The sequence below is a fragment of the Acomys minous genome (genome assembly GCF_964271855.1).
Source record: "Acomys minous genome assembly, chromosome: 2".
Classification (NCBI taxonomy): Eukaryota; Metazoa; Chordata; class Mammalia; order Rodentia; family Muridae; genus Acomys; species Acomys minous.
Window position 1 is genome coordinate 88885582 of NC_140484.1, and position 23895 is coordinate 88909476.

At 47.5% G+C, this 23895-nt stretch overlaps 1 protein-coding gene across 13 annotated transcripts in view; it reads left to right on the forward strand.

Annotated features, from left to right (window-relative positions):
• Positions 1-23895, forward strand: part of NAV2 (neuron navigator 2) — a 367465-nt gene that overhangs the window by 123441 nt on the left and 220129 nt on the right. For all 13 annotated transcript variants that reach the window (XM_084772850.1, XM_084772858.1, XM_084772861.1 and 10 more), the window contains exon 3: positions 42-94. In XM_084772850.1, coding sequence (XP_084628976.1) covers positions 42-94 — 53 coding nt within the window. The remainder of the gene's footprint in view (positions 1-41; positions 95-23895) is intronic.

The window sequence follows — 23895 nt, forward strand, 5'->3', positions numbered from 1 at the left end:
CTCTGCTATTTGTTTTGCTAACTTGTGTTTCCTTTTTACAGCGAATGACAAGATTGAAGACATCAATGGCTGTCCAAAGAACAGATCGCAAATGGTAAGTGGGTCCATGGGCAGTGTTTGGATAAGGTTAGCAGGCTGTGTCTTGCAAAGACCCGAGCAGCTTGAAAAACATTCACCCCAGAAGCTGCTCCATGGGGTTAATGCGCCAACAGCCGTCCCCAAGTAGCTGAGTTTTCTGCCTCTTGGACGTGTATTGGCATTCATTAAAGAAATGGTTGTCTTGGTATAGATTGTCAAGATGCAGAAATGAAACATCCTCTATGTTTAAGTCATACAGGATGGGCATGGACACATGCATGCTTAGAACGTGGATACTCTGTGACTCAAAGATCTGTGATGGTTTCTGCCTCGGGGTGGTGGGGGTGGGGGGTGGGCAGAGGCTCAGGTGGATTGATAAAATCTTACTGGTCAGGGTGGGGGGGTGTGGCTGTGACTCTGCTCGGCAACCTTGACAAATGATAGCCTCGCCAGTGGGATGCATTTAAGGCTTAAAAAATATAAAAACTAATATTTATGCCTGTTCTTTCCTCACTTTGCCAAGTCCTTGAATTCATTATCGATCACTGTGTTAGGCAGACGGGGGCCTGTGGGGCAGGAATGCTTAATAGTGCTTTACTCAGCGAAGGCACGCTGGCAGGGTCTGGTATGGTGTCCGAATACCTGGACGTGGATTCCAAAAATCTAAAGAAGGGCATAAAATATTTTTCCATCCCCACCCCACTCCCCACTATTTGACAGGTGTCACGGATTCCAGAGTGCCTGGCATTTCTCGAGCTCTCTTTAATGTTCTGACTTGTTTGTATCCTGAAGAGTCAGACAGATGCAGCCTTATTAGACACGTTTTTAAAATGCACAAAACTGATTTGTATTATAGGGAGAGGTGTGTATGAGTATGTGTGCGTGTGTGTGTGTGTGTGTGTGTGTGCATTTGTGCATGCGTGTGTGCGTGATTTTCCATTTTCCATGCTGATGAGAAAGTTTCTTTTCCTTGTCGAGCCCCCTGGAGGCTCTGTGTCATTTTTGTTTGATCCACAGACCAACCATTCCTTACGTAGGAAAATCCCCAGGCAGGACTCAGAACTGCGCTGGCTCTTGGGAAGCCTCGGCTGCTATTTTTTCCTGGTGCTACTGCAGCTGTCCAGTGTATTAATAATTGACAATTTTTGGACAATGGAAGACTTAATTTTGGTGCAAGCATTTTACACACTCGGGACAATCCTCATGTGCAAGAGGGGCACTCCTTCCCTCTAGGACGGATATCAGTGAGTTTGTCCTAGCCTCTTGTCATGTGTGTAGAGCTGACATTTGAAGGTAGGCAGCCTTTCATTTTATTTGGTACAAAAGTTCTATGTTCTGCAATGTTTGTTGGCGATGCTGCTTGTCATCAAAGTCTACTTTCAAGCTTACGAAATGCCACCGTCTCAGACTCCTCTGCACAAATTTATTTTCATCTGCAAATGTGTTTGTTATAAATACTATCGCAACAGCGAGACAATCCTGTGGCTTCCCCACAACTCAGCTATGTCAGTACTGAGGAGGGGGCAGTGTTTTTTAGAACAGCAATATAAAATCCTATAATTGCCTGTGATAATTGATTCCAGTCCAGGGTGGGGAGGCAGACAGTCTTATGGCAAACATAGCGGAGAAGGGTTCCGCAAAGCTGATGGGAGTCTAGGAAAAGCAGGAATGTCTATGGTAGCTGTTCTAGTCTGTTGGAAACGAGGAGGATGAAGGGATATGAACAGGGATATTGTCCTTTACAGTACCATAAAACAGTGACAGATTCATGAGGCTGAGCTACCAGGTCATGTAGGAAGTGACATGTTGCTTTGAAGAATGAATGTGTGTGCATGTATGTGTGTGTGTGTGTGTGTGTGTGTGTGTGTGTGTGTGTGTGTGTGTGTGTATGTGTAAGCATTTGGAGAGTTAAAATGTCTGCACTCCTGTCAAATGGAATTTGGAAGTTGTGCCAGCCACCATCTCTAAGTTAATCTCCCTGTTAGGCAGTATTTAGGGTGATCGGTGATGACCCTTTGCCGTCGTTTAAAGGAGAGCATCATTTTGTTGGACAGGAGATGACACACAGAGATGAGAATTTGAAAAAGATGTTTCACAGGGAGAGCGAGCAATTCTCCCAGGAGCCTCTAGTAATGGAACTGAAGAAAAGCAATGGTTCCGAGCAGGAGGCTCACTCATCTGCTGCTCAGTGAGCTTCACAGGAGGCGCAAGCCTGGGCTTAGAGGGCCCTTTTCCTCCACTTCTGATGCCCTGCCCACAGGCTGGCCGGGAGTTCTCCTTTATTCTCTAACCACACCGAGACCCCACTTTGAGTCCCACTCTCCTTGGGAAGCATGGGAAACGTGAGAACGGACACTGGGAAGGAGGCTGGAATTCCAGAGGCAGTGGCATGGGACGCATGCCACATGGCATTGCATCCTCTTGGCCTGTCAGTCAGCAAACAGTCACAGAACATCTCCTGGTGCCACGCCCTAAGCTGTGCCAGGTGAACAGCAAGCAGCAAGATGTGGCTTCTCCCTAACAGGACAGTCAGGTGAGTGGACAAGAGACCAGAGAACAGTTAGAACATTAGGACGCTATAGCCACGCCACCCCCAGGACAATCGTTTCTGAGGCATGAATCTTGGAAGGCTGTAGCTGGGAGCCTCTTCTGGCTGCCCTGCAGTATCTGCCCTTGCCCTTTTGTTCTCATGGTGAACAAAATTTCACTGTAAGAGCCCAAGGTATGGCAGACCTCATAGACGCAGAGGACTGTTTAGGCCTGGGATAAGCCTGCCTATTTTTCTACCCCCAGATTGCTGCATCTGAGGGCTGTCCCACAGTAAACCTTTCTGAAGAAAAAGATCCAAGGCCACCGTCAACTTTAGCAGTTCAGCCATGGAGGCTGAGAACTGCAAGCCCTGGCCAGCTGGAAAGAGTCATTGATTTCTCATGTCAGCATTGACATGTGTTCCAGATGGTGTTTGTCCTTAAGCCCATCTGCATTGAGTCCTTCTGATTGGCTGTGCCCACCGTGTCACTGCCCTTTGCAGGCAGAAGCCTAGGTACCAGGCTGTTTCAGTACTATCCCCAGAATTCCAGCCTGATGGGCACCCTTCAGCAACCACGACCCTCGGTGCCCAGCACTTCAGAAAACAGAGCACAACGGCACTGATAAAGTGAGGGCTTCTTCATGTATCCAGAGCAAGCCTGCCTTCAGCTTGTTTTCATGGAGTCTGTTAGCCTATTTCAGTCTGGCTTCCCATCTTTTAGGGCCAAATTCTTGGATGTAGAGCTCTAGAAATATCATTCCCTGCCCCACCCCCCATCTTCTACCCCACTACCAAACATATCCCATTGACCCTTAAGTAAGTGGGTGTGTGCGTCAAAGCTAGTCAAAATGTTTTGTCTGTGTGATGTTGCCATAGCAACCAAGGGGGCATCTCCTTGGTTTTCAAATGATTTGTTCAGCAGAATTAACTGTTAGTTTGGGAAGGAAAAACATTTTTTGGAGCTCAGCCAGCGGGTGCTGCGCAGCCACTGGGGTCGCTCCCTCTCGCCCAGCTCTTAATGCCCCGTGAGACCTCAGAGTCTCTGTTCCCTGTAGAGCCTGGGACTAGCCAGTGGCAGGCAATGGTTTTCTCTTTTAAACATTATTTTAAGCAACTTGGCTTTCTGTCCTCCTTTGGGGAAGGCATAGAGCTGGCCCTTTTAGTAAGGAGACTCATGTTTGCTGTGCCCTCCAGCTAGGCTTCTATTCCAGCTGCCCACAGGCCCCTCCATGGCTCTCTGGGAATCTTCTTGCCTTTCTCCCAGAATAACTAGACCCTAGACCGAGGGCTACCTGTGTTATAAGCCAGGCAAAGTTCAGCTCTTTCCTTCTGTTCTGCAGCCTGGAACAAATTTGAATTGTTCAATCTTTCAAACTCAATCAAGCCTCGAGTTTCCTGTCCTATAAAGTGGGAATGATAATAGCACACAGTTCATAAAGTGTGTGTGTGTGTATGTGTGTATGTGTATCTGTGTGTATCTGTGTGTCTATGTGTGTGTGTGTGTGTGTGTGTGTGTACGTGTGTGTGTGTATGTGTGTATGTGTATCTGTGTGTCTACGTGTGTGTGTGTGTGTGTGTGTGTGTGTATGTGTGTGTGTGTGTGTGTGTACTAATAAGGGGATTGAAATACTGGCAAATGGTAACTACACTGAAGTGGACAGTGTTTGTTCCAGCTGCTGCTCGAGAGCCCTGTAAACGCCCTTAGTTCATCTCCTTGTAGCCAGCAGGTGAGCTTACTCCCTCCTCCTTGCCTCCTTGTGGGTTTCCATAGTGATGATGCTGACACCATCACTTAGTAGTTCACATCTTTAAGGATGTAGAACACTTGGGAAATTGGGGGGAAATGCCAGTTCTCTCCTCCGTAAGTGGTAGCAACCCAGAATTTTGCATACAGCTTAGTAGACTGTGGGACCCAGAGGTTGGCCCAGTGTGTCCTGTAGGGGCTCCAGAGACTTCAGGATAACCCAATCCCCCCCCCTCCTTCTCAGAGCATGCCCTTGCTCCTGACCTGACCTGTGGAAAAATGCCAATACCCAGGTTTCCAAGACAGAGTCTGCATCTAAGTACAGACAAGGGGATGGCAGGACTTTGCAAACTTCTCCAAGTTCCATGGGATGAAACTCCCACCGTGGCGTTATGTGTAGGACCCCCATTCATGAGCATAAGAGCTGAATTGCTGCCACAAGAGGAGCGGGCACCTTAGCCTATCCAGGCCAAGCTTTCTCAAAGCCAGCACCTGGGGAGACACAATGATGGAACTGAGGAAGGAGCAAGGCAGCCCCAGGCCACGGCAGCAGAGGCCAGCTCTGGTCCTCTTCCTTCTTCCCTCTGTGATTGGATTAAGGGTTCTTTTTCCTTCTGACCCCCAAGGTGGCAGTGCATATGCATCTTGAGGTTACCTGCCATGTCCCAGGGTATGTCGCCTAAGCTCGTAGGATCAGGACCATACCTGCTTCAAGCAATGCTTTATAGCTTCCACAAGATGACCTGTGGACCGGACATGGGTACCACTCTTCAGATGATGGGTCAAAGTAGATACGTTGTCCCAGAAACATATCCAGGAGGGTGTCCAGCCTCATCCACAAGTCACTCCTGGCAGAGTCTCTTCTTAGCAGTGTGGCCCTGACAAATCCATTTAGTTTCACCTTTTCACCTCCTTCTCTGAAACGTATGAGTGAGAAAAAAGCCTCACAGATGGAGCATCATATTTCCCTCACTGCTCCTACCTTCCAGGATCCTACGTCATTGAATGCAGTTCTCAATACTGTTGTGTTAGTTGCTTTTCTCATTGTTATGACAAATGCCTGACGAAGGCATCTTGGAAGGAAAGGGGGGAGGGCTTATTGGCTTGCAGTTTGAGGGCACAGTTCGTCATGGTGGGGCAGGCATATAGAGGCAGGAGCTCAAGGCTGCTGCTCATGTTCCTGAATTCTGAATAAGATGAATGCTGGTACTCAACTGATGCAATGTTGCTGTTCATATTGAGGTGAGTCTTCTGACCTCATTTAGCCGATGTAGAAGCTCCCACACAGAGATGCCCCTTTCCTTGGTGATGCTAAATTCCACCAAGCTGACAATATTAGCTATCATGGCTCTAAGACAGAGTGATGATCTTAATCTATATTTGCATATGAAAACTGAGGATTTGAGGAACAGGTTGTTCACCAAGGAGAAGGGAGAGTTGGGATCTTCACTGACATGATGGAGAAGGGACATATTTTAAGAAGTGCCTTCCTCATCGGTCCTCATTCTCCATTTTATTGACCTTGGAGACAGGAGCTGTCAGGCTTAGCTAGGAGTAAGCAGGAAGGGAGGGCTCTGGATGTTTCTGGGAAAGGCCTGAGGTGACTTGACACCGAGAACTCACATGTTGCCATGGGCAGGTGGCTCCTGGTTGAGATGCCTCTGGGCGCCAGCACTCTCAGCCTCCTTCTCTACAGAGCTTCCTGGGCCCGGGGAGGGACATCTGTGACCAGATCAAATTTCTAGGCACAGTGACCGGGAGCCCTCCCAGCAGCTGCCAGCCAGCCTACCGCATGCCTTGGGAGTGTCTGAGATCCTTGGGCAGCTGAGTTGCCTCTGCCCAGGCTCCTGGGTCTATTTTTACATGGTCCAAAGGGCACACACGTGCTATAGGTCCAAGAAGGAATGAGGGAACACTCAGAGGCCACTCAGAGTTTATAGCAAAATAGGAAGCGAGGACCAAGAGCAGTGGGAAGCACCCATGGATTTCTAGCCAGTGGCCATCCCACTGTCCTGCTTGGGTTTAGCTATTATGTTTTAAAGGTGGTAGCTCTCTCTCTCTCTCTCTCTCTCTCTCTCTCTCTCTCTCTCTCTCTCTCTCTCTCTCTCTCTCTCTCTCCCTCTCTGTCTCTCTTCCTTGGGCCTCTGTTTTGTTTTATTAAGGTCCATTTTTATTTGTGTGTTTATGTGTTCGTGTGGATCTGTGGATGAGTGAGTGCAGGTGCCCAGGGAGTCCAGAAGTGTCAAGTTCCCAAGAGCTAGAGTTAGAGGCGGCTGTGAGCTGTCTGACTTGGGTGCTGGGAACTGAACTCAAGTCTGTTCAAAACTACTATTGGCTCTCTATTCTTCCTCTGCACTCTCAAGAGTAAGCTAACAGATCCTTCAGGATCCAGTTACTGTCCCCTTAGCCCCACCACTGGACACCTCAAGGTGTCTGAGGAAGGATGGGTGAGTCCAGGTTTTGTTCCTTCATATATATTATCTGGTCTCCAAGGGTGAACTTCTGCATGTCCTCTTTTGGGAAGCATGGCTTTTAATGCTCAGGTCAATTGTTTCCAGAAGAGCTGACATAATTAGGTGCCTGTTATTTGTGTGTGTGTGTGTGTGTGTGTGTGTGTGTGTGTGTGTGTGTGTGTGTGTGTATGTCCCCAGAGTCATCCTTATAGGAGGTATGTATCTCTCACCTGAGCAAGCCAAGCCTCTGTCAGTTGGATGACTGACACACCATAAGTGGTCAGTCTATATCCGGGAGACAGACAAAGGAAAGAGCTGGCACAGGTGTGTTTGTGGTACAGGGTCTGCAATGTGTGTTATTCCTGTTTCATCACCTTCAGCGAGGCAGCAATTGGCACCCTGTGTATCAGCACGGAAGCTGCTTGTGGGGGGGGTGGGTTCAGGGAAATGTAGCAATGTTCTAGAAACTTCTTTCCTTCTCTTGATTCTTCCTAGACTCGTCTAGAAGACTTAAATAGGAAACACCTCTTGTCAGGACTTCATTCTCGGTCTGAGTTCTTTTGTTGTTTTAAATAAGCATGCTGAGGCTACGAGACATTAATAGAAAGATGGTGAGGATGACAAGCCACCATTCTGAGATGAGCCACTGTCGACGTTGCGGTTCATTTTGGTCTCCTGATAGCTCTCAGGATGAGGAGTGTATTTGGTTCGTTCCACTAAATTTCATAAGGAATCTGCGCACCGGGCTGTGTGGGGCTGAGGTTCACATTAAAAAGCATCACCTCCCTCCCTCCCTCCCTCCCTCCCTCCCTCCCTCCCTCCCTCTGTAGAGCTTTAGTTCCTAGTATTCTTCTTCGGCTGTTTCCATATTCACTGACTTGTCTTTTGCATATTCTGTGGAGGAAGACATGATTATAATGAAGGAAACTAAGGCAGACAGCAGTTGTGGAGCCTGTCTGGGGTCACCCAGCTCTGATGAGTGGTACCCTGAGGCTCTCATGCTGGAAGCCTGGCTGTGGCAAATCCTTTCATCATTATACTTCATGTACATGGACAGTGATCGAAGAAAGAGGAGAACTGACTGCGACACAAAGGGGTGGAAATCACATTGTCCTGCCACCCCTTACAGAGGCCTAAACAGAGGCTCAGGGCGAAGAAAGCCGAGCATGGGCTGGAATGGGCAGGCCTGCCAGGTGTGCAATCTCGGCAGAGCCCAGCTCTCTCAGAGGCAGCTTCTCTCTTGTAAAAAAAGGATAGCGGAAGCTGTTTCTAGGCAGGCAGGGAGGGGACAGAGGAGTCAGTGTAAGGGGCTCATATTGAGTGTGCGTCAGATGGACATTCTCATTGCTGCTGATGTGTGCAACAAGGGGTTTTCTCATGCCTAGAAAGTAGATACCCAGTGAAGCAAGGCTGAGCAAGGACCCCACATCTATGTGGCATCCTGATCCCCATGGCAGGTGTACATACTACTATTTTGTAAGCTAAAGGTTGTAACCTGGCATGGTTATCTTCCCCATGACAAGTGTACATATTACTGTTTTGTAAGCTAAGGGTTATAACCTGGCATGGTTATCTTCCCCATGACAGGTGTACATATTACTGTTTTGTAAGCTAAGAATTGTAACCTGGCATGGTTATCTTCCCCATGACAGGTGTACATACTACTGTTTTGTAAGCTAAGGGCTGTAACCTGGCATGGTTATCTAGGCAGACCTGGGGGGCAGGGCACAAGGAAATCCCAGAGCCTGATGGATACTATCCCTGACAGCTTTGGAGGCAGAGGAGGGGCCCGTGAGCCATGGAATGCAGGGCTACTAGGAAAACAGGTCCTGCTGTAGGGACTGCTCAAATGGACACATCTCTGAAGCAGCGTGAATCTGGCTCTCTGAAGCCGACACAGGGATTTGTGACCCATGTAAGTGATGGGTTGTTCAGAGCTGTTAAGCGTGTGGTGCTTGCTCGTAGGAGCATCTGGAAGCTAACACACTCTAGGATTCCAGCGTAGTGGCTTACCAGATCAGAAGGGAAATTCTGCAGGGTTCCTGACCACAGCTAGCCAGGCTCTTTCCTGCAGGGCGGTGCCTCCATTGTTTGTGTGTATGAGGATGGAGCTTTCCTCCACGCCTGCACACTTCAAGCAGGTACAGGCCGGAAGCCTATAGAACAGGCACAGCCTATTTCTGGAACATTCTCACATTCTCCACCCCACAACCCCTGCATCACAGGCACCCCAGACTCAGAACAGCTGTGGAAGATGGTGACACTTCACCAGAGCTTCTGGAGCTGATGGTGACAGATAGAGTTCTTATGCAAATGTAAGCCCGCACCCCCAACTCGCATATTCTTGTCTTGTATTGATGTGATGTTTAAGCCATTTTTATGAGAGACTGACAGTATTTTATGTGTTATTAAATAACTCCGAAGCTCTGTCAGGCTTTCCTGATTTCCTTCTCTTCACCTAGCTCCTGGCACTGGTCTAGTCAGGTTAGCCACATTCAGCTCGTGTTTCTCCTGGGGAAAAGCTAAGCTCTGAAGGATCGGACACTGGAGGCTTCTCAGAGGCAGAGCAAGGCTGCATGTCAGAGTTTATACTTTAAAATACTCAAAGATTTTTCTAGTCGCCTTAGGCCAAGAATTCTCCCGTTCTGTGTTTTCTTTTACAGTTTTACAGTTTCACTTAAGTTTTTGTTTTTGCTTATTGTTTTAAATATTTTGAGATACATTTTCACCATGTAGCCAGGCTGGTCTGGAACCCACAAGCCACCCTGGCATCGTAGCTGTATACCACCACACCTAGCTCACATCACAGTTATGGAGGTGTATGAAAAGACACCAAAGGAGCAGGCTATTCGGGTTTGGCAAAGCCTCTTAAGCAAGGCTTCTCAAACTTCAGTGAGCATGAGGAGCCTGCTAAATGGAAGCTTCTAGGTCTGGCCCTGCAGCTTTTAGCTCTAGGGGTCTGGGAGGAGTCGGGGAGGTGACCACTTTTCCCGGTTCCCATGAGACGCTCAGGCTGCCAATCTCAGAGCCCACATGCTCAACATTGTCTCGGAGCCAAGAGAAAAGACTCAGCGGGGCGTAATGGCACACAAATGTAATCCCAGTATCTCAGGAGGCTGAGGCAGGAGGATTGCCATGAATCCAAAGCCAGATGGTGTAGCAAGACTGTCTCAAAAAATATTTTAAGAAAAAGAAAGAAAAGAGAAGAGGGAAAAAAAAATCCTCTCTGGGGATGTACCTGTTCAAATATGCTTCTAAGCACAGTATTTGTTCATCAGGGTGTTCAGATGTTTTGAGTTGACAGTGTTTCCAGAAGGTCTGCTGAAGTCTAGCACAGTGCCTGTGCTGGTGCTCTTTTAGAACACATAGAATGGAGCCGGGCGTGGTGGCACACGCCTTTAGTCCCAGCACTCGGGAGGCAGAGGCAGGTGGATCGTTGTGAGTTCGAGGCCAGCCTGGGTTACAAAGCAAGTCCAGGGCAGCCAAGGCTACACAGAGAAACCCTGTCTCTAAAAACAAACAAACAAACCAAAAAGAACACATAGAATGATTTGGACAGCTCTTTTTTTTTTTTTTTTTTTTTTTTTTTTTTTTTAGCATTTATTTATTATGTATACAGTATTTTGCCTACATGTAGGCCTGCAAGCCAGAAGAGGGCACCAGATCTCATTACAGATGGTTGTGAGCCACCATGCTGGGAATTGAACTCAGGACCTCTGGAAGTGTAGCCTGTGCTCTTAACTACTGAGCCATCTCTCCAGCCCTTTAAGAACACTGCATATTCTAAACTGAGGCAGTCTGACTTGTACCGGTCTATGGCCGTGGTCTCATGGAAGTGGCCTCCCTACCAGACCTGGTTCCTTGGTCTCTAGGAGCCTTCATTTGCTCTGTGGATATATTCTAGGGTCCTAATGTGTGTTTGTCTTGTAATTCCCATGACATGAAAGCACATTTTACAAGAGACTTGTCACATTTTATATGCTATTTGTTTTTCTTTTTCCTTCATATTTATTTATTTTTTGAGGTGTGTGTGTGTAACACACACACACACACACACACACACACACACACACACTCTTGTATGATGATTCATGTTTGGGGTCCGAAGACAAACTTTCAGAATAAAATATAGTTCTTTCCTTCCAGTCAGGGATCAAGCTCAGGTCAGAGTTTCCAGGGTTGGCAGAGGTCACCTTTACCTGCTGAGCCGTCTCATTGCCCCCTACGCTGTATGATAATAGCAAAGCTTTGTGATATAGACAGAACGTTTTCATCTTTTTCAGCTCACTGTATTCCGCACCAGACATGAGTGGCTTTGCAGGCAGATGTCTTGTCCCTGGCACTTGGTAAATGCTCAGTGGAAATCTAAGGGGGTAGTCTTCTCACACCTATGCCAGGCCTGAGGTGTTGGGAGTGTTAGCTGGTAACCTGGTGCTCAGCGAGGCTGGGGCACTTGTGTATGCCAGGGTGATGGCATGGGGGTCGGGTGGGTGTGCAGCGTGCCTCAGACCTTCCTAGGCAGAATGAGAAAGCCAATGATGATTTATAAGCATTTGGATTATGGTTTGTATAAAAGCCATCTGGGCCTCGAGCTCGGGCCCACCTCCCTGCGTATGTCTTCATGGAGTTCTTATGTTCAGCCTAGCATCAAAGGACTGCTTTCTGTGTGTGTGGTTTTAAAATTCTTTTTTCTTTTTATATGTCCATGAAACAGAACTTAGCGAGGGGTGCCTGTTTGCACTTGAAGGCATCCGCCGCCTAAAGCGTGCGCACGAGAACTGTGGGGCCCTGTGCTCAGTTGAGCAGAGGTGGAGGATGGTGGCCTGCAAGTCTCAAGTGCAGAGTCAGAAGAACTTGAAAACACAAAACAACAACAACAACAAAAAAAACCACCTGTTGTCTCTAGTTAAATGAAAAATCACAAAAAGTGATGTAATGCTTTGGCAGAAGGATATTCAATCAAGCCACAATGAGTTAGCTCTTTATAGAAAAAAAAAATTGGCTAAAACTGGACAGCAGCTACTCCCTCTGGGCAGATGTGGACTGGATGTGTGACGTTCACCCCACCTTCCCCACCCCCAATCCCCCCCCCAACTTCCACTCCCCTTAAACTGTTACAGATCAAACCCAGGGTCTTGACCGTGCTAGGCCAGTGTTCTCTGCTGAGCTACATTGCTGGCTCTCCATTCCCTCTTGTACCCAGACTCTTCCATTTCTTTATTGCCTTGTTTATTCCCCAGTACATATTTTGATGCCCCCAAACTCTTACGCCCTTGCAAGTATTGTGAACTTTGGGGGAGTTTTGCTTTGTGCGTGTTTATTTTCTTTTGCTATGATGAAATGTCCTGACCAAGAGCAGCTATAGGAAGAAAGGGTTTGTTTTGCTTTGTAGTTCCAGAAAGATAGGGTCACTCATAGTGGGAAAGTCACAGAGCAGGGCTCTGAGGCTCACCTGGCAGTCAGGAAGCAGAGAGATCACATTTCATCCCCGCACAGGAAGCAGAGAAAGAGAGAACAGGGATGCGGCTAAGCTATAAAACCTCAAAGCCTACCCCCAAAGACACACTTCCTTACATAAGGCTCTATCTCTTAAAGGTCTTATAACTTCCCCGAGAAGCATCTCTAACTGGGGACCACATGTTCAAATACATGAGCCTATAGGGAACATTTCTCATTCAAACCTCCACATGAGCCTATCAGTGGTTCTTCCCCCCCCCCCCCCTGCCAAGGATTTAACTTGCTTCTGCTTCTGAAGGGTTAAAATACCGTGATTGAACTTGAAAACCTTCTACCCTCTACCCCCCACCCCCCACCCCAAGGATTTAACTGCCTTCTTCTTCTGTGAAATGTCCTTTCAGGGTACAGGTTGGGTTTCACCTAGGTGGATGGCGCCTTCCTGACAGTTGCCTTGTTATGTTGCTGAAGCCACAGATGGGAAAGCGGCCCTTGGAGTGCTCAGGGCTTAGCTCGAGAAGCGCTTGCTGTTTGGTTGTTAGTACGCTGTGTTTGCACAGGGAAGTACAGTTTACAAAACACTTCTGTTTAATAACTGCACTTTAGGAAGGCACACACTCAGTGTCTGTCTTCCCATCTGTGAGGCCAACAGTGGGATCGTCTACCTTGCCCAAAGCTGGACAAGAGAGAGTGAACAGCCTACGATTGTGATGACTGGTGCCCGCTCTGACCATTTCAAGTGCTTCAATTCTCTGCCCACCATTAAATTTTTCTTGTAGCAATGCCTCAGGTGAGAGGGTTGCCCATGTTGGTGTGTAGACACTGTGATGCTGACATGGAGTCGGAGTGTGTGGCACAGCCCAGCTGAAGTCTCATCTCTGTGTTACCTCCTCCTGGAGGAATCTCAAAGCCCAGGAGCCTCATCTTGACCTGGGTCACTGCAAGGTTATCAGAGTTCACCTTGGATTGGAGTCTGTGATGAGAGAAAACTTGGAGGAACACCTTCCCTTGCCCCCACTATTTTTGAGAAAGTGATTGCATAAGCAAAGCAAAAAGCCCTTCAACTCTAACCCTAACCCGGGGTGTGTGAGTGTGTGTGTGTGTGTGTGTGTGTGTGTGTGTGTGTGTGTGTGCGCGCGCATGCGCGCGCGCGCGCACATACATGTATGCAATGGCTCTTTTTGGTAGAGGGGGACCTCAGGAATGCTGGCTTTTGTCTAACCACCAGAAATCTTCCTACAGTCTAGGTTGAACTCATTGCTGGATATTTGGTCTGTCTTGGGGTTTGGGGAATTGAATTTCCCTTTGAACTATACAGCTGGATGGCCAGCAAGCCCCAGGGGTCCCCTTGTCTCCACCTCACTAGTGCTGAGATTTCAAGGGCATAACATACAGTCTGGCCCTTTTCTGGTTTCTGAGGTTGAACTTAGGTTTTCATGGTTCGTGCAACCCCTTCCCCAGTTGAGCCATCTGCCCATCCCTGGACCTCTGTCTTCATGTGCTGTGCGTAACTGTTCTTATAGGACGCCTTTGAGAAGGACTTTTGGGGAGTTGGTTCTGATTTGCTCTGTTCATGAGTCCATTTAGAATGGACTGTTTTCACGGTCACCCAGCAGTTAATCATACTTGTTGGAGTAGCCAAGGTGAGCAGATGGGCCCTGCCTTCTTAGAGCACTGAGAAATAGGCAACAAGAAATAGTATTCATGAGTTTTGGGTCTTTCTTTTCTCTTCTTTTTTTTTTTAAGCAAACATGAACTTTCTGAACAATAAATGGAGGTTTTATTTGGCTCAACTGAATGTTTGCATGAAGATATAAATAACAACAGAGATTAGCATTCTATGAGAAGCCACTGTTTCTGCACAGGTGCACTGCGGATCGTGTTGCCTTGGGAACTTCAAGGGTGTCCTGCAATGGACACCTTCCATGTCCGGGGTCCTTCCCTCATTCAGAGACTGCTGCACGTCTCTGACCTGCTGGCTCTCCAGTAAGCGGAATTAAGAACTATTTCAATTATTCATACTATTTAAACTATTTCTGTTCTCATAGTTTCTGACTGAGTGGCATCTGGCCTTACTCACACTTTAGAGTTTAGACGTACTGATCGAACCTAGTTTCTTGGTATGAGGTATCTTAGATGTGACTTACAAAAGATTCCCAGGTAAATATTAATTATCAGCGATGGTGTATACTTCAGACCTAACCCCTCAGCTATATGTGCAAACAGTTTTGGGGATAAAGCGAAGATGTGCCGTCTGTTCGGCATTGTTGTTCTGCCTTGTGGTGGCCTAAGTGTAGGTTTATAAACACGCAGGGATACAAGAAATGGACGCAGGAGCCCATGGCTAGTTTTAAGTATGTAAGTTGGCTCTAACAGTGCTGTGCCTGTGAGCTTATGGAGCGGTTGTTTACTTGAAGATAGCACATGCCCAGTAGGCCAGCTCTTCCTTGAGGGAAGGACAGCACTGTTCTTTCTGTCACTGTGCTGTCTGCACCTAGGCCTGAAAGAGTGTTTAGCCAGTGTCTTTCAAGGACCGTGTGAGACCTCTAAGTCCCTTCAGACAAGATTCCTCTGCAAGTGTCCACCATCCCATGCTTCCTTGTGTTTGGAGTACTGGACATCATGATTTTCTGGTTAAAATTTGGTTTTGTTTCTTCTCTCAGAGTAAAGCCAAAGGGTTCTGCAAAATCCTATCTACAATTTTATGTAACTTTGCTTTACCTAGTTAGCTTTTCCATTACTGTGACAAATTCCTGAGATGATCAGCTTACAAAGAGAAAAGTTTTTGGGGGCACTCTGGTTTGGAGGTTTCACTCTACATCTGGTATATCCTGTTGGTCCTGGGTCTACAGCAGGGCAGCAGATCATGGCGGGGACACACCACATGGGGCAATGCTCTCCTCCCTTCAAGGGTACCAGAAAGTGAAAAAGCCTTAGGGAAAGGCATGTCTACCTGGCCCCTTAAAGGCATACTCACAATGACTAGACCACCCACTAAGCCCTATACTGAATGGGTTCCACCTGCCAATAGCACTTAGCTGGGGAGTGTGAAAGCCTTTTGCACATTTCAGTGACATTTCAGATCCAAACTATAGTGGTCATTCACGTTGTATGTGATTTTTCCTCATTGACTTAATTGTCACATCTGTCTATCACTGCTCCTGCCGTGCCTTTGAACCTCGGGGACTTGATTGTCTTAACAGCTGAAAGTTTGTGCCTTTGACAGACACCTCCCTGTTTCCTCACCCTCTGCCAATCGCCCCTTGACCCTCGTCAGTTTTCTCTTTGTTCTCTGTTCTTCACTTGCAATTCTTGACTTTTCAGAGTGCCAGTATTATAGCGTCAGATGTTCACTTGACACAAGCCACCTGGGAGAGAGGGAATCTCAACAGAAAAGTTGAATAGCCCATGCTGGCCTGTGGCTCTGTCTGTGAGGCATTTTCTTTCTTTTTTAAAAAATTTATTTTATTAATTTATTCATATTACATCTCAATTGTTATCCCATCCCTTGTATCCTCCCATTTCTCCCTCCCTCCCATTTTCCCCTTACTCCCTCCCCTATTACTGTGACTGAGGGGGACCTCTTTCCCTCCCCCCCCTCCCGCCCAGCCATTTTCTTAACTGCTCATTGAGGAAGGCCCAGCCCACAGTGGGTGGTGCTATCTCTTGACAGGTGGGCCTGGGATGAACAAGGGAGGGGGCGGCTAAGCAAGCCAGAGGGAGCAAGCAAACTCTGAAGCACCGCTCCATGCAGTCTGAACAAAGCTTGCGGTCTGCTTCAGTTCCTGCCTTGAGCGCCTGCCTTAGTTTCCCTTCATGATGGACTGTTAATGCGTAAGCCAAATAAATCCTTTCCTCCCAAGTTGCCCTTGGTCATTGTTTGGATACAGCCACCAAAAAGCAAATGTGAACAGGGGATGAGTTGGAGCGGGAAGAAGGAAGAGCAGTGTTCTCAGTTCTCAGCAGATGCCCAGGGCACAGTTGTGCTGTGTGAAGATCCGCACCACTAGGGGCTTGCCTCTGCTTACAGTGCTGCCATCCATGGAACGGGACAGAGCTCACCTCTGCGTATCCACTCTGGGAGCCTCCAGGGTGAAGGCTGGCGTTAGCACCTTTCTCAGGCTCCGTTTGTTTCAAGGGGGACTATGGAAAGTTAGAAAACCCTAGGAAATTGAAATAGTCTAGGCAGTTGGGGAGACACAGTGGAAAAAGATAGTCACCGGAGGAATTTGAGATGCTTGGTTTCAGTTTTCCCCCCCTCTAGAGTTTTCTTTTACCCATATGGACTAACCCATTTTGCTGAAACATCAGAGAAACGCCTATAAAGCGTCCAATCCCCTCCCCCTTTTTTTTATTCAAGGAATTCTTGACAGCATCTTGGAAAGCGAATGTTATAAATATTATAAATGGTATGGTAGATAATGCTGCCAAATCACAGGAAAGAGCTGGAGAAAGGCAACAGAGCAAGAAGAGAAACAGGAAGACAAGGGGCAGTGAGCCACACCCAGCCCGATTCCCACTTTCTCAGGCTTGCCAGTTTCAAGCCCACTTAGATAAACTGTCTTGGCTGTAAGGCAGCTTTGATATATGATGACAGTGGCTGGAGCCTGACATAGAGCTTAAGTTGATGTTTTTTAGGTTAAAAAATTGACTGGGCATGATATGCCTATAATCCAACACCAGGAAGGGGGGGCAGGGTAAACTACTGTAAGTTTGAGGTCAGCCTGGACAATAGAGTGAGACTTTGTCTCCAAACCAAACCAAACCAAACCAAAACAAAACAAAACAAAAACACCCAGGGCTGGTGAGGTAGTTTCTGTGCAGCCTGGAGACCTGAATTTGATCCCCAGCAGGCATGTAAAAGTGGAGGGAGAGGACTGGCTCTACAAAATTTCCTCTGACCTCCACGTGTGTGCTGTGGCACACATGCTCAAACACAAACATGTGTGTGTGCACATGTACACACACTATTAATCAATTTTTTTTAATCTTTAGAAAGAAAAAAATATAACAATGAAAGGTGCTAGTAACTTGCTTTTAAGTGTTTAGCAACCAGTTGTACATCTTTGAGACACGGCCTGGTGTTTTCAGTATTTATGCACTGATCGTCTTGACTACAAACTAGCCTTCAACTTGAACATGAATGAATGTCTTTCTTTGAGGGACAGCTTTCCCATTCTCATGTCCAGTTGCTCTGATTGCACAACAGTGTTTACTCTTGTCACCCTTCTTTGTGACAGGAGACCAGAAATCATGACCCCCACCACCCGCCCGCCCAATCTGGTCATGACTTTGTAACCACAAACCATCCCTAAAAGCTGATTGACAAGTCAACCTGGCAAGCAGCAGCTGGCTGATCTACAGAAGTTCAGGCCCGGATGCTCCCTGTATTTTTTTTTTTTTCTGTCTAGGAAAACATCGACAATGGACACGTGGTCCCTCACATCTAAAGTCCCCTTCTGAAATCAAAACTCTATGTGAGCTTCTCCGGGGTCACACTGACGGAGGCGGGAGGAAACAAAAGTGAAGCTGTCAGGGCAGGTGCCTGGCAGTCCCCTTAGCCTGTACCGGAAAGGCAGCAGCTCCTGGGTGACCAGTAGTTAGGAGGGCATGTCCTTGAAATGTAGTTTGTTTGTTTGTTTGAAGTTGATATTTTGTTTGTTTGTTTGTTTTTTATTGTTACCAGACATAGAAATATACTTTGTCTTGTATGTCTTGGGTCCTTGGGAACCCTGACTAGGGAGAGAATACGCAAACGCATGCATGGGATCAGATGCTGAAGGCTACTTCTGTGCCTTCTCATCTCTGTGCTAGTCCAGAATCCCTGGAGCCTCGTGTGGAGGCTGTGGCTGGAGCCATGCCCAACACAGAATAACCCATTCTCAGGCTTGCTGGGAAGGAGGTAGCTGCGGTTGCCTTGGTGATGGGGCAGGATGCGGTCCTGACAAGGCTTCTTCCCCCAAGAGATGGAAAGGTCCTGCCTCCCCTCTCCCCATCTCTTCCCCTTTATTCCTTCATTCAGCAAGTATTAAGTACTATGTAGAGGGCCCTCTCAGGGCCACATCAATAAACAAAGCTGATGAGACATCCCTGGCTCTGGCCTGGCATGCTGCCACTTCCTTGGGAAACATTTGCCAAACTGCCCGTGACTAGATCTTCTTTCAGCATGCATGCACCCCACATCTCCTTTTTTGTTACTACCATGGCAGCTCATCACCTTGTCCTTACGTGTGCACTACTGAATGTCTGTTCACCTATATTGCACTTATAGGTCCTATGAGGTCAGAGGTCACATATGTTTCTTTCACTAATTGTATATCCATGGCCAGCACATTTCCCCACCACCCAGTGTTGCTCAGTACATGTGAGTAAGTGAATAAGTAAATGGCCTATTATTTTTATTTTTATTTTACTTTATATATGTGAGTATACACCTTCCCTCCTTCCCTACCCCTGTCTCTTCCTTAGGCTTTAACACACTTTCCCCTTCATTCTTTCAGTCAGCCAAAGTGCCCACTATGTAGGGATCCCTCCCAGGGCCATATCACTAAGTGACTGTACATGTGTGAGTGCACGTACACATGTGCCGCAGTGCACATGTGAAGAGGACGGCTTTCCTTCCACTGTGGGATCTGGAGCTGAAACTCCAGTCATTGGGATTTGATGGCAGAGGCACCTTTACGCACTGGGCCATCTTGACAGCCTAGTGATGGCTATTTTTCATGGCAAGTAGCACCATCAGAAATACAGGAATAAACCTCTCTGTCTCTGCCAATCTTTCTTCCCCCCCCCCCCCACACACACAAAAGCAAGTCATTTGAGCTGATTTTAGAAGTCACACTGTTTTTTGAGTGACAGAACTTGCATATTCAAAACTAGCCTTGCCTAGGATCTAGCCATCTTGTGATTTTTTTTTAAACGTGCCTACAACCTGGCTTGACTTTGGTGCATTGGGCCATTGCTGTCTTTCAGAGTGGAGAGCACTAAGGGCCACAGTGAGAAGCTTATATGGACTTGGGATGGCCAGGGCCCCATCCTGCCAGAAGCGCCAAGCTCCAGGAGAGAGCGTTGTCTTCACTTGCATTTAGCATTTAGCATTTTCATTTGTTTTGCACTGGTCTGTGCTGGTATTCAGAGAACGATGTTGCCACAGCAACCACTACAACAGATGGCATTTGATCAGTGTCTAAGCTAAGGAGGAGATAGACAACAGTACTTCCTTCGTGGTTTGCATATTTGTTAGCATGAGACCCAGTCAAGCCTTGATCCTGACTCACATAGGAGCTCTTTTGTTTGTTTCTTACTACGTATCCCAGGCTGTCTGCAGCTTGCTATATAGACCGGGCTGGCCGTGAACTCAGAGACATGCCCCTGCCTCTGCCTCTCTAGTACTGGGAATAAAGACCATTCTGCCTTACAGTCTGTGGACGTCTGAGTTTCTGAGTACTGTCACGCACACATAGCTGCGGAGGTAGCTCTGAAAACCTGAAGCACAGACACTGTAGAGAACCTATTCAAGTTGCAAGTGATGGCGATACCCTGGTGAGAAAGGGCTGCTGAGGGTAATGGCTCTGCTACATTTGGCTCCAAATAGCAGGATTCTGGGCAAGGGCATCTGGGCCTTCGTCTGCTCCTTTTTCCTGCCCCTTCCTTCAGACAGTCACCTGCTGCTTCCAGGCCTCTAGGCCACATGATGGCCCCTGTGCTGCTCTTCCAACCTCAGCTGATGCTGCCCACTGGACAATACCATCCTGGAGCTCTTGACGCATCACTATGGCAACAGTTACAAAAAGCCTCCTCACCCATCCCCAGTCCCCTTAGGCAATACTGGAATGTCAGACTTTAACACAGATTTGTTTTCTCTTAGCTAATTTTGGAAAGTGGTTTATATTGGCTGCACCGTGCTAATGAACAGCTCTGGTCATATTTACATACTTTTCTTGTTAAGAGTCTCTTTTCCCTCTCTCTGCCTCCCAGTGTTAACGCGATCCTCAGCTCACACTGGGTGTCTGGATCACACATGAGCCTGGAGTCTCTTTAGAGATGGCACGAGGGCGTCTTTGCGCTATAATGAGCCCGGGGATGGTGCTGGGGCGGGGTGCTGGCATGCAGTCTCAACAGCCGCCTTGGACCTGGGTTGCTCACCTGTGCTGTATTTGGAGGAAAACCTAAAGGTAAATTGTAATCATGGGAGGACCAGGATCAAAGCAGCAGGCCCGGCTTCTGATCTCGTTCCAAACGAAGCCTGACCCCTTCCTGCTCCTCAGCCTCACTGTGTTCCTGGGGTGCAGATGAAAAGAGTGAGGGTCCCAGCCCCCTTGTCAGGAGTGATTTCTGGCCCCAGAAGAACATGATTAAAGCGTGCGTTTGTGACTTGAGCAATTTTTTTTAACTCCTCTTGTGCAGAGTTCGGAACACTGGGAACAGTTTCAAGGTACTTCTAGGCTTGTGTGTGACCTCACCACGGTGGCCCAGTTTTCATTTTCTCATCTAAGGCTCTCTGGGAGTGCGGTTCAGCCTTCTGGATGTTGTCCTTTGGGTTTTCTTCTGCCCTTCCTGTTCACCTAAGGAAAGGAGTTTCAGCTGTTTCCCCTGACTCTTGTGCTTTGGGGGAATCAGGGTGGGTGTGGGATGGCTCTGTGGACCCCCAAGGAAGAAGAGTAAATGGCTGCCGGCCCCTGAGCAAGACAGCAGGGCCTCCTGGGTGCAGTTCCCAGACCTTTCACTTAATCTGGCCTTAGCTTCCTTGCCTCATTTCCCCTTGTCGTGGGGTCCTCACTAAAATCAATAGCATCCAAAGAATGGAGGAGCCCAAGGGCTGACACCTGCACAGCCAGGCTGACTGAAGGAATGAATCATCCAGTTTGAGGATTCTCGGCACTGTTGGTGTTCTGACTGCATAGTTCTTCTCTGGAGAGTGAGGGTTATCCTCCTGCTAAGTGCAGGAGAGGGTAGTAGGACTGTCATTGACCTCTACCTACTAGGTGGCTGTTGACACCCCTCCCCCCACCTGCATTAATGGCAGCCTCAGATGGTGCCCATACAGCGATGACTTCTCTTCTACTCTTTCTCCCACTCAGTGAAGGCGTGCTGACTGACGTTCTACGAAAAGAATGGTAGAAGTTCAAAAACATTAACTAAGGAGAAAGTGTGCCTTGTTATAACTTATTCATCCTTCTCATAGAACTGCGTGCTATAAGGAATCCTAGCAGATGGCTGAATTGAAAGGCAGAAGGGGCCTGCCACGTGCTGTGCACACTTGATGCTGTGTGCACTGAGTGTTCTGTACATGTGATGGATAACTGTGTTCCCCGATCCTTGAAAAGAGAGTTCTGTAGAAGTACAGTATTGTAGAATGTGTTTCCTCTCTCTCTCTCTCTCTCTCTCTCTCTTTCTCTCTCTCCCACCACCCCCCCACCAGAACTTTCACATTGTTACTTAGCCTTACTACATGACCCTTTCTAGGGTAAATATTAACTGTACTACATTTAAATTTTGCACTAACAAGAATTCAACAATAGACAATTTTTTTTTCCTTTTCTCTTTTCCTATGGGGGATATAATTACCTAAGCTTCTCCTGTCAATCACATGCAAGATAAAGACACTCTATTAAAGAAGTTGCATGGGATTATAAAAAGGGCAGCCATGGAAGAATGTGGGTGAGCAATATGTGTGATTATTGGCCTGCGTGTATGCATGCATGCCACACATGATCCTTCTACCTGTAAAAACCAGAAGAGGGCATCAGATCTCTTGGAAGCAGAGTTGCTGACAGTTGCGATACACCATGTGGGTGCTGAGAACTGAACCCAGGTCCTCTGGAAGAGAAGCTCTGAACCACTGTGCCATCTCTCCAATTCTTGCTGGCTTTCAACTTCCAATTCTCCTGCCTCTACCCCCCACCCCCCAAGTGCTTGGATTACAGGAGCGTATCATAATACTCATCAAATGCCATGCTTTTATTGTGGTTCCAAACTGATGGTGGCTTGGACTGGAGATGGTCACACATACCCGTGCTACCATACCCATGGTACCAGCTAATTCAAAGACTGAGGCAGGAGGCTTGCTGGAGAGGTTCAAATTTATCCCGGGCAACATAAATAATAAATATATGTGTATATACACACATATGTTCCATATATTTGTATGTTTGTGGATACGATGACAGTGCCTCTTTGAGGGCTCACAACCTTCCATTAATTGTTTTGCTGTACAAATAGCAGAAACAAGCCATCACAGACAGTATTGTCTCTCATGGCTAATATTCTCTCTTTCAAGCAGGATTTTGTAATGGGGTAAAAGAGTATTTGGAAATGTAATTCTTATTATACTTATAATTGGGAGCAGATTACCCTACACACACCATGTGCCAGGGCATAGGCAGCGATCTCTTCCTCTCTCCCTGCTTTCCCCTCCCCTCCAAGATGGTAGGACCTGGTGGCCTCATGACTGTACAGCAGCAGTGTGCCTAGTGAGAGCCTCACGGTGAGCTGGGTATTTGCAAGGAGAGGGAACCTGGGCTTTGTTTGTTTTTTTAAGTGCTTGAAGAGAGTCACTTCTAGCTGGAGACTGTGTGGTCTCTTCCTTTTTTTTTTTGTTTTTTGTTTTTTGTTTTTTGAGACAAGGTTTCTTTGTTACACAGAGCCCTGGCTGGCCTGGGCTCTCTTTGTAGACCAGGCTAGCCTTGAACTCATAAAGATCTGCCTGCCTCTGCCTCCCAAGTGCTGGGATTAAAGGTGTGCGCCACCATGCTCAGCTTGTGTGGGCTCTTCTAAGATGGCACAGTTTCAGCCAGGTGTCCCACAGCCTATTGAAGGAGATAGTGAGGTGGCTCTCACTATGATTAAACGGTGCCACCATCACTATGAGAGCCACCGTTACCTTGAGACCACGATAAAAGCAGGGGAATTGTTAGACGTTATAATACACTCCCCAAATTCAAGACCTCTGGAGGTAGAAGCAGATCTAGAGACTGGGGTGGAGAAGGAACATGTAGTGGGTGGCAGAGTGGCCACAAACTTCGTGAAGACCAGCACAGTGCCAGGCTACACACGGATTAGAGCTGTTAGGACAAAACACTTCTCACTGGCTGTGGCTCTGGGGACTATAGACACATTGCTTGGGGGCGGGGGGGGGGGGGCAGGACGTTCATTGTGAGAGACAGTCCTTTGTTAGTTTAGAATCAACTCCGTAAACACTGGTTTGAGTGCATACAAACATTGAAGGCGTCTGGGAAATCCTGTTGCAGGGATTTATTTGTGGATGCAAGTGGAATGGGTACTGTGTGGTTCGAGTTCTGTGAAATCCAAAGATTGTTGTAGCCAGTCAAAAGTCGTTTCTTTTACTCTTGGTCACCAGAGACATCCATCAGGCCAAAATACTCTCCTATAAAACAGAAAGTAATTAGGCCTGACAGCTGAAGTCAAATCAGACCTTTGGGGACGACCGGATTGCTTTTTTTTGTTCAGGGCCTGACATCGATTTGCCCTTGGCCTTGGTGTCAGCGCTAGCAAACATGGGCAGCCTCCCAGACTCTGGCTGGTGGCTCTATCCTTGCCACAGAGAGGACAAAGGACAGGGCCATCCCAGAGGTCATGGGCCTCTGTGGTCACCTGCAATGCCTGCCAGGCTGAGA